The sequence below is a fragment of the Anarhichas minor genome, unplaced genomic scaffold (genome assembly GCF_050575085.1).
Source record: "Anarhichas minor isolate MPS153535 unplaced genomic scaffold, ASM5057508v1 ptg000136l, whole genome shotgun sequence".
NCBI classification, from domain to species: Eukaryota; Metazoa; Chordata; class Actinopteri; order Perciformes; family Anarhichadidae; genus Anarhichas; species Anarhichas minor.
The window spans coordinates 1,936,851-1,947,242 of NW_027466582.1; the positions used below are offsets into that span (position 1 = coordinate 1,936,851).

At 43.3% G+C, this 10,392-nt stretch overlaps 2 protein-coding genes across 3 annotated transcripts; both read right to left on the reverse strand.

The window, feature by feature from the left end:
- Window positions 1-395: 395 nt before the first annotated feature.
- Window positions 396-6,391, reverse strand: olfcb1 (olfactory receptor C family, b1). Of its 2 annotated transcripts, XM_076084697.1 has the most exons (6): window positions 6,142-6,391; window positions 4,930-5,221; window positions 3,261-4,103; window positions 2,840-3,055; window positions 2,012-2,129; window positions 396-1,789 (listed from the first exon to the last, which is right to left on the reverse strand). In XM_076084697.1, exons 1-6 carry the CDS (start codon window positions 6,348-6,350, stop codon window positions 639-641), a joined length of 2,829 nt encoding a protein of 942 aa, XP_075940812.1. In that variant the 5' UTR covers window positions 6,351-6,391; the 3' UTR covers window positions 396-638. The 2 variants fall into 2 exon arrangements, with proteins under 2 accessions (XP_075940812.1, XP_075940813.1); XM_076084698.1 differs by lacking the exon at window positions 4,930-5,221 and having other exon boundaries at window positions 6,142-6,278.
- Window positions 6,392-7,881: 1,490 nt separating this feature from the next.
- Window positions 7,882-9,540, reverse strand: LOC142942251 (ankyrin repeat domain-containing protein 9). The gene has a single exon (XM_076084506.1). The coding sequence runs from the start codon at window positions 9,331-9,333 to the stop codon at window positions 8,410-8,412; it is 924 nt and encodes a 307-aa protein (XP_075940621.1). The 5' UTR covers window positions 9,334-9,540; the 3' UTR covers window positions 7,882-8,409.
- Window positions 9,541-10,392: the final 852 nt, after the last annotated feature.

The window sequence follows — 10,392 nt, forward strand, 5'->3', positions numbered from 1 at the left end:
GATGAGTTTAATTTTGTTTCTGCTTTGTTGTTGTTGTTGTTCAGTGACATTGTAATGCTGTGTTTTTTAATGGAGTCTGGTGGCATTGAGGAAAGCATATTCATTCCGTGTTTTTCAACATTTATGAAAAAGAATAATTGTAAAAATCCTTGTTGAGTTTATTTATTTTTTGACAGGTCTACATGTTTTGAATCTGTGTATATTGTTTTGAGGAATGCAAAATCAATATTCCCAATATAAATTGTGCAGATTCAGGCAAACATAACTTGTGCAACAAAAGACGACCCAACAAAGGAACAGAGCTGGTATAAATAGTGAGTGAGTAATCCGGGAAGTGAGAACAGGTGAGCAGGAGGTGAGGTGAGTGCAGGAATAATGACGGACAGGTGAAACAATTTACAGCAAGACTTTAAAAAGCATTTTTGCTTTAATATTACTTTTAAACTGTACACAATACACATGAGTCCTCTTTGGTTGTCTGTACATTGAAGAATACAACAGCTTAGAGAAAAGAAAAACTCATTTTAACTTGGATTTACAGCACAAAGCTCGCAAAAAATATTGGCTTTAAAAAGGGAAAATTGTACAATAAAATATCACAACAGTACAGTGCATATCAAATTTCCTTGGAACCAGTCTTAGATGGATATACTCCTACGTCTCCTCAGTTTTGTTCCTAGCTTCGTATAGGCATGCATCTTTTTATTGGACACAGGCGTTATGATCACCTCTGAATCTGTCGGGCTGTCCTCGCTCAGCGTCTCTAAGCTTTTCAATATAGATGTTGTACTTGTTATGGAAAACCTGTTACTCGTTACTGAGGAAGTATTCATTTCAGGGATATGTATGTCTATGTCTGTCACCAAATCAACTTTTTGACTGGAGATGACTCGCCATCTCCTCAGAATGCTCTCTAGTGTGTCCGTCTTTGACCCCCTAAGGGCTTCGTAGCACTTGGGTAAGAAATGGCAGAAGATGATGCCATAAGTGGACACCAGAATGGCTGAAGCCTGCACAGGAGAGGCATTTTGATTGTTGGTGATATAGACTGGGATAAAACACACCCATACAAACAAGTACATCAGCATGCTGAAGATTATGTAGCCTGTTTCGCTGAACTCCTGCGGAACCTTCCTGACTTTGACGGCCAAGAGGAAGCCAACCAATGCTAGCAGAGCTATGTAGACCAACATAAAGCCAAAACCTATGTATGTGGGACCTTCACTACACTGAATTAGTTTGATCATGCTTTGTGGGGACGGAGGAGTGGGATCAATATCAGGGGAGTCAAAGATGAGCCAGAGAAGACAGATGATCCCCTGGAGAGCAGTTATGACGACGACAATTACAGTCGGCTTATAGAGTTTGTTCAGTCGCCTGCAAGTCAGCTGACCGAAGGGAAGGAAAGCCAGGAAGGTACGGTAGGCCTTGACTAGGACGCAGGACACACACAGGGTGAAGCCCAGAGCATACATTACCTGGCGGGCCCGGCAGAGGTGTACACTGGGCTTGCCCATGAAGCATATCACACTTGCGAAGCTCACTGACAGACCAGCCATCATAATACAAGACAATCTCACCTCAGCTCTTTTCATAGGTGGGGAATCTCTGTACACCAAAAAGACAATGAAAGTAACGAACAAGAGCAAGATGCCAAAGACTGTGGCTGCAATCATGATGATGGGATGAGTATCTTTCCATCGCAGGTAGGACTCAGATCTCGGCATGCACTGATCCCAGCCCTTGAGAGACCAAGTTCCATTGGGACACGCTTTGCAGGTATGAAGATCTGTTAGAGAAGATGGTGATGTACATATTAGGCAAAATCATGGTTTATTTAGCTAGAAGTCAAATGTACTTTAAAAACCTAAAATAAACCTAATGTGGACAGCACTATTTAAATACACTATGGGGACAGCCAAAACGTCCCCGGTAAGGACCCCAGTGTCTCAAGTTGGTTTATATTTTGAAGTTAAATTAAACCCAAAATCAGAATATCAATGAGTCATACCCCAGGCGTCTGTAAAGGTCCCCTCCAGACAAGGCGTGCAGTTGTAACAGCAGTATACGTTCAGGATCTTCTTCACTGAGCCAGGGGCGCAGCGCTCTGAGCATCTGTACTGAGGGATCTGAGAGAGCAAAACGAGAGAACAAGAGTAACTGAGCAGTCTGTAGGGAGATAGTCTGTACATGTATAAACTAGCCTTTGCTGGAAGTTTCGGTAAAGGCAACAGTACCTGTTAGTTGGGTTTGGGAAAAGAGCTTCTCACAGGACAAAATTACAACTTTTAGTTTCGCACGGGACACAAACAACAGTCTCCTGGCCAAAAGTCCTGTGTTTGTATGACTCATCCATCTCCTCTCCCAGCCATCTTGTGTGGACTATCTTGCTCTTTATACTACTGCCATTGCTGTGAGCATCTAATAAGGACACAAGTGTGTTTACATTGAAATTAGTTGCAAGCCTGGTGCGTAGCAAACTCAGCTAAAGCGTTCCTCTGTGCGTCAGTGTCAGACACTGAGGCGCACTGACCACCTTATGGAATTTGAACCATAAGGAACGAGAACAGGTTGATCAACTTGAGAGGGAAGTTCAAACCGGCCTGTTGTAGTTTCTCACAGCGCAATGAATCCCACAAAAGGTTCCTAATCCCTGGATTAGAGTTTTTCAGTGTTTTATGGTCTGAAAAGCAGTTTAAAGCGTGAGGTATTTCCTGACCACCTGGCTTTTTCTCTTGACTCAGGCACTGTCCTGTGTAAGGATACACAGACAGCAATACATTGACTATTGCAGCAATCAAATCTGTTAGTGGATGTTGTGAGTACGTTGTTGTCTCACCGTGGTATTGGCTGTTGAAAACCAGATGATATTTTCAATATCGATCTTTATTTTCCCATCGAGGACATGGTATTTCCCAATCTTTTGAAATCGTCTGTGGTGTCCATCTTGTTCCCACATGACCAGATCATAAAAACTTAGAAAATCCCCATTTTCGTCAAAGTAGAAATTCTGGTTGTCAAACTCAAACTTAACTTTCTTCAGTTCCTTCAGAAGCTGCAGAGCAAAGAGTAGAATGTCAATTAAAATCGGTCCTTTTGCATGAATTAAACTGAGATTGACCACCTTAGCATACAATTTCACAAACTGTTATTCACGAGAATTCTAAGGGTTAGAAACGCACATTACATTGTAATTCCTAAATGATAAGGAAGTTACAGATTTAAATCTGTTCTTATCTGATTATGATATCCATTCTCACCTTCCATGGTGGGAAATTAATCTCTCCCAAGCATGATGAACTGTTGCACTTTAGTAGCTTTTTAAGAGCATTTGCTGTGGCCCTCACTGCTACTTTGTGAAGGAAGGTTTCACTTGTATCCAGACCCTTTACGAGAAAGTCATCATTTTCCTCTTGTGGATCCTTGAAAGTGCATGCATTGGCAGATTTGATTCTCAGGAGATCAGGTGTGGGACAATAAGATGGAGGCTTGCTTGAGAAACATTCTGAGCTGCAGTTGAATCTCAGGTTCTTGTATTCTTCGATAAAGCGGTTGTACCCTCCTGGGGTTGCTGTGAGATTCTTGAGATAGTTATCAAATGATTCACTCTTTTCTGAAACAAACGTAAGGCCCAAGATGTCCCCAACCTTATTGATTCCTTCCATGTGGGCGAGGACCCTGCTCTTGGACCAGGAATCACTGGCAATCCAGGTCCTTGATGTGTTGGTCCTGATCATTTCCTGAAAGAGGACCTCCACCAGTTCTACCTTAAGGATCAGCAGTACCACCTGGGCATCGGAGGAGCGGATCTGCTCGGCGACTCGCTTGATGTGTTGCAGGCTGTGTGAATGATCAAGGTAACTAGGCAGCGCCTCCTGGTAGGCCAAGCACACACTATTTGCCTCAGCATCCCCGAGGAAGCTCTGGAAAGCTGCACTGCCGTACTCGTCGTCGCCGTACACGACCCCGACCCAGTTCCAGCCAAAGTGATGCATAATTGTGGCCACTGCTTTGGTCTGATGCTTATCACTGGGAATAGTGCGCATGAAAACTGGGTAGCGCAGCTTATCACTCAGGTCTGGTGCAGATGATGTGCTGCTCAGCTGATGAGAAGATTATAAAATAAAAATAATTACATTTATTTTACAGCCAAAAGTCACCTCAAATCCCCAAATTTCCCCCCTGCAAATGATGTTTTTGATTTGAACAACAGTAAGTGTACATCTTTAAATTGTAGGGCCCTTTCACACCTGCATCGTTCCACGGTCCGGACCAAACAGCCAAATTGAGCCATGGTTCGGTGAATGTTTTTTTTTTAGATGGGTCGGACTTTACAGGAATTACAGGAAGCTCTGGTAGAATATCGCCAGAAACCAGAAAAAACGAACCCGTGAAACGGCCCTTAGCGGGATTATAACACTACGAAATTTGATTTAGTGCTAGAATATTACAAATATTACAACTACTACAAACGTATAATCATTCTGTGAAATATGCTTGTTTGAGGTCTTACCAAGAGTTAGATGAGAAGAAAAACAACAATTGAGTCTCTGTGGGTTCAGTGAAAAGACTAGGATTTGGTTGACCTATCTTAGTACAAAGACTGGAATTACGGGCAAACATTTGGCCTCTGTCAAAATACTGAACATATGCCTTCCATAGCTAGCAAGTCAGGCACCAATACATCGAAAATGACCTGTGTTGTTATCCGAGTTTGAAAATTATAAATATCATCCAACTCCCTATAAGAAGCCAAACACATTTCCCAATGTGTTGTAGTAATTCTTCAACAAATGCAGCAACAAATGAGGTCTATCGCCCGGGCATGAAACACCCTCAGCTGAATGAGTGATCATGAATGAGAACATAAATGCACTAAATACTTGGCAGTTAAACGTATTTGCTGATCAGACAGTATTTGTGACTTACTAGAGGGACCATGTACACAGTCAGCAGTCTGGCCACAACGATGGACACCTCAGAGTACAGAGCTCCTAAGACAATCTTGACTCTGGGCCTGTAGTCGGTGTAGTCGCACAGCACATTGAGAGAGCCGTTGACTTCCAGCATGTGCCCAACACTCTGCAACGCCTTGCTTGCAGAGGAGCATGTGTCACACATCAAATATCCAAGACGCACTCCTGGGAGGAAGCTGGCTGCATTTATGGTCTCAATTTCATGGATTACAGCCAAGGAACTCAGAAATGACTCCAGATCAAAACTGAAAACGGACCGGGTGGAAAAACATCAAATTATCTTTAAGACATTTTGGTTAGAGGTGTTTGAGTTCATAGAGGACGTCTGCAGAAGACCACACCTCCATGCTGAAGATGAGAAGCATTTATTGAGAATCTTCAGGACAATAGAACTGAAGAAAGATGGAAAAGACCGCACCCCCAGACTTAATTGACCCTTCGCTGAGTCCCGCCCCTCAAACACACACTGGCCAATCATAGCGTAGCATCAGACGGCTTCGACCAGGGTTCGACAACTCTCCGGCTCTGCCCCATAAAACCTCCTACAATGTTAGATTTTCTTCATTTTCAGGCTGGTTTTGTGGATTTCGAGCAATGTCATGGTAAAACATTGCGTAATAATGATTCTCGAGAGGTTGGAAGGAGGTATACACATTTTATTTTGAACCTATTTTCACAGCTGAATCAGTTTGACATCCTTGATATATCCTTCAAATGCATACTGTAGAACCCTTCGAGTCTTTACGCTCAAATTAGCATGGCAATGAGTTTTTATTACACTGTTTAATTTATTACACCTATCACAAAAATTATTCCAATTAACATTAGTAGGTTATGCCTATACACACATATTTCCCAAGGTTTCTGTTTTATAATTCTGTAAACATTCTATAAATGGATACGTCTCAATTTGTAGCTATTTTATTATTCCTATCCTGTCAGTGTTCAGATTGTGCATTTTTAATTTTTATAAATGAATATGGCTGTATGAAATGCAAACAATTTTGTTGGGATTCAAGATGACAAAAGAGAAAACAGTTAGGGAGAAATAATAATATTAAGGGACTTTTTTAGTACAACCCACACGCTTAGAATGAAAGATATACTTCCTCACACATATATGAAGACCATCTAATGTAGAAAATCTATATTTTCTTGTACTCACTCTAAGCACTGGAAGCCTTCAGGTCTGATCCGCTCCTGGAGAGCCTTCACTTTACGATGACACGGCAACATTATTCCAATCATAATGTCCCCAGAAGCATGAGCGCCGCAAACTGGCTGAGCAAAGTCACACCCGTCCACACGAGCCGGGATGCTGCTCAGTATTATCAGGGCCCAGAAGAAGCTGCACGGCGGAGCACACATCTGCATCCTGAATGGCCTCGGTGGATCGAACACTTCTGTGTATGAACACTTCTCTCTCGTGTGGACTTCGGCTGGTGCAAGACACGGTGACATGCAAATAAACCTGTTTTTAAGAGGAACTGAAAAGAATGTTCTCTGCATCAACTTTCATCCTCCGCCTCCTCCTTCCTTGACAAGGAAGTAAAGTACCAAAGATCTCAAGTGTTGCATAGAATAATAAGGCAGACTGTTTCTGTGGTTCCCGAAGTGAGGTCCAGGGTTCTGCAGAGGCCCTTCTTGTTGGGAGTCACAATGAATGAGCGGTTAGGTCAACCAATTCAAAAAATGCTGGTTATTTATTTGCCACTTACTCTCATGAAAACAATATAATTTGTGTGATAGGTGTTCAGACCAGACCTGACGTGGTGATCACACAACTCCACGTGATACACTCAGTTAAGCTAAATCCTGTGCCAGGCCTCTTGTTAAATTAATAAAAAGCATCCTGTCTGGAAACATTACAAACTGGTACGGGATGCTCAAGGCCCATATGAGAAGTATCCATTGTATCGGCTGCCACATCACCATGATATGGAGATGCTTCTGGAGGGAACTTTGAACTTTGTATTTCTGCAGGATCACGATGAGCACGAGGGACCTTTGTGTTAAAACCTTGGCCAATGCTGCCCTCTGCTGGTAATCTACAGCCAAACATGTTGCACATGCAGCGGACTTCACAGAGATCTTCAGCAGAATCACTGAAGCTGTGTGAAGATTGGGCCACGATGGACAGCACAGACTTATAGACAGGAAATGAGGGTGACACGCTATCTCGAACCTGGAGCAGTGAAACACATTCAGCTAGTAGGCCTCGGAGCAAAGCAAAGGTCTTGAATTACACATATTACACATTTTCTTTCAATGCAGATGTTTTACTCAAAAAAAAAAAAAATTGCTCCCGTAGCTGTGCTGCCTACTGTAATGTAATGTAATATTGTAGTTATAAGCACTCAGAAATGTTTGTAATGATTTACAATAACACATTTACAAGGGTTCACAAGGCCAAGTATCATAATAGTGGGACTTTAAGTTACTCATTCTTCGCTTTAAGTTAAGTAAAAATGAATATAACGATCTTTTGTGAGTTGTTCTTTAATATAGTTTTCACATATTTGTTTTATAACTGTGATTATAGTGCAATATAATGTATTACAACTATAGGAATTGTAATGCATTATGATCCTTGCAAACAAAAATAAATGTCAGTAAGTGACCAGCAATTACAAAGTATTATGAAGCTTGACCTTATGTCATTATAAAACGCTTTATAATGTGCTATGATTGTGCATTATGAATATAGCATTATAACGTCTATAAGCAGATTATAAGTATGTTTATAATGCACAGGCGGGCCGTGGTAGAAAGCTCCGGAAACAAGCTGGAGCTTGAGTCAAGCTGTGTTTTTGTGAAGACAGTATGTCCCCGGGTTGGTTTCTTCCTTTGTTTGAGTCAGCAAGATGTCAACAAACGTGTTCGTCAGGAAAGACAACATTAGATCGACACTTGAATTCATATTTATTTAAAAAAGAATCAGTCATCCAGAGAGTTTTCAAGTCACCTGACTGCTCTCAAATGATCTATAAGACCACTTTGTTTTTTCAACATTACGTTCAAATAAAACCCAAATAAATAAAAAAAACAGTAACACAGTTAGTTGACCGTCATCAGAGTGGCTCTACAGCAGTGGTATTAGTAGGTAACACTTTAGCATGAGGTTAGACAAACAAACTGCTTATTAATGCCTGGATTAGTGTAAAAAAATGAATATGGCTGTTTCCTGGTTCTTTCACTGCTATACTAACTCTACGCTCCAATCAGCTGCAGTAAGTCAATCGGTGGCCTATCAGTGTGTATGAAGTCACATCTGTAGGTAAGATTTATTCATTTGTTCCCTGACTGGGTATTTGTGCAGCCCTATAATGAAGTGTTACCTCTTTGTAGCCATACAGGCTACACACACACACACACACACACACACACACACCATGCTAAAATAGTGGAGCATGCATCAATGTCACACTGAAGGCTACACCACCACCCTGTCCCGCTGGGTCACAGGAAGCAGGCCCGGTGGTTTAAGGGAGGAGGGGATGGGCAGCTCGTGCAGGCTGTCCGGGAAGGTCGCAGGGCTCAGCTGCTTCAGAACAGTCTGCATGGCGGCGAGGATCAGCGGAGCCGGCCTCCTTTCTGCCAGGTACTTGTAGGTCTCCTCGCCCAGCACCTCGCTCCAGCGCTCCGGCTCCCTGCTCAGAGCCCCCTTCATCTTAAAGTGAACCTTCGGCATGAACATGAGCAGGTTGTCCAGGCACTGCCTCCTGCTCCCCGCGCCGTTCGTCTCCTTGCTGCAGTCCCCGAGTTTCTGCAGAAGGACGTCCAGCGGCGTCAAGCCGTCGCGGTCCGGGGCGTGCGGGGACGCCCCGCTCCCCAGCAGCATGACGACCGCCTCGGGGAGCAGGAGCTCGCAGGCCAGATGCAAAGGGGTTCGGCCGTCCTCCATGTGGAAACACCCGGCTCGGTCCGCGCAGGAGGAGAAGGAGGAGGAAGAGGAGGAGGAGGAGGGCGAGCCGGTTATCCGGTGGGTCTCCTGCAAGATGAGGCCGAGAATGTAGCGCCGGTCGTAGCGGACGGCCATGGCCAGGTGTGGGGATGCAGGGGACGGGCAGCGGCAGAAGCGCTCCCCGGGCTTCGCCAGCGCTTCGTGGATGTACCGGTTGAGCAGATAGCGCGCGTACGCCTGGTGGTCGTGGACTATAGCGTAGAGCAGCGCCTCCGACGGGGTGTAAGTCCTGTGGCAGGCGTCCTCCTCCTGGTAAAACGTCTCCATCGTGCGCATGTCCTCCAGCATCCAGACCGGCTTCAGGTCCCGCACAGCCCGGTAGAAGAGCAGCGAGAAGGACTTGCGATGCTCCTCGAAGCTCTGAGCCGCTGAACTTACAGCTAGAGAGGCCATGGCGACCCGAGTAAAGTTATGTCCTCAACGGGCTACACAGCGTCCCTTCATCGCTCCGGAACCATGACTTGAAGAGCTAAGGAGTTACGGGAACAGAGACACATTGTTATGTTTACTTTGGAAACAACGAGGCTAAAGGTCAGACTGCCTCCACGCCTTCAACGTCACATTCCTGCAGGCTCTTTGACAGCTGCGGAATTCCTTCTCTCGCTCTCTGCAGTATTGCGCCAGTACGCATGCGCATATTACAATCACGTCAAAAGAGTGTCGGAAACTTTATTGACAAATGTGTTAAAATGTCTCCAGAAGGGTTAATACCGCAGTCATAATTAGAACCGGAGAACTCTTCCCGTCGTACCGAGAGTTTTCAGAACATTAAATGATTTTGAGAATCATGTGGATATAAAGTGGATAAACATTAGATGGTTGTGCTGTACTGCTCTGGTCAACATTGTATCTGGGACCCTCATTCGCCTGTTTTTAAATGACTTTGACATAACTAGGAGTTATAGGTGTGGATAATGTAGAATTACGCAGTTGCTTAATTATTTTTGATCAAGCTCAGTTATTAATATAAGACCTGTGTTTCCATTTTTTAAAACTGAGATACTTAATCTTAAATAAGCACTGAGGTGATCTCAAGAAGCACAGAATATTCACCAACAATGCTTTAATTAATATAATCTCGCCATAAACTGCTGTAAAAAAACCGACTTAGTTAGAAAACTTGTAGCTGTATGTAATTTATGAAGAGCATTTCCTTTATATTCCACTAATCACTCAAGTTACATCTGTCATTTTGTAACACATTCCAGTCAATTTAATTATGTTCAATTTAGTCAGTTTATTCTTCAGTGTAATGAGTTAATTCCAAACCCTCAACTCAATCTGCTTATATATGATATTGTGTTCAATGAGTGTGTAGATTTTTACTCATTCACCAACTGCTTTTAATCTATATTATTCCACAGCCAGCAGACCTCAGCCTGTTTTTTCTTTCATAAATGAGGACATAATCTGTGTCTGAACAATAATCACAAGCACAAACCTGCTGAGGAT

Excerpts from the sequence above, each read along its gene's own strand:
- olfcb1 (XM_076084697.1), bottom strand. The coding sequence starts at position 6,350 with ATGCAGATGTGTGCTCCGCCGTGCAGCTTCTTCTGGGCCCTGATAATA. Across the intron at positions 2,130-2,839 it reads TTTCAACAGCCAATACCACG|ATCCCTCAGTACAGATGCTC; the intron begins GTGAGACAACAA and ends TTGCTCTCTCAG. Across the intron at positions 1,790-2,011 it reads GACCTTTACAGACGCCTGGG|ATCTTCATACCTGCAAAGCG; the intron begins GTATGACTCATT and ends CTTCTCTAACAG.
- LOC142942251 (XM_076084506.1), bottom strand. The coding sequence starts at position 9,333 with ATGGCCTCTCTAGCTGTAAGTTCAGCGGCTCAGAGCTTCGAGGAGCAT.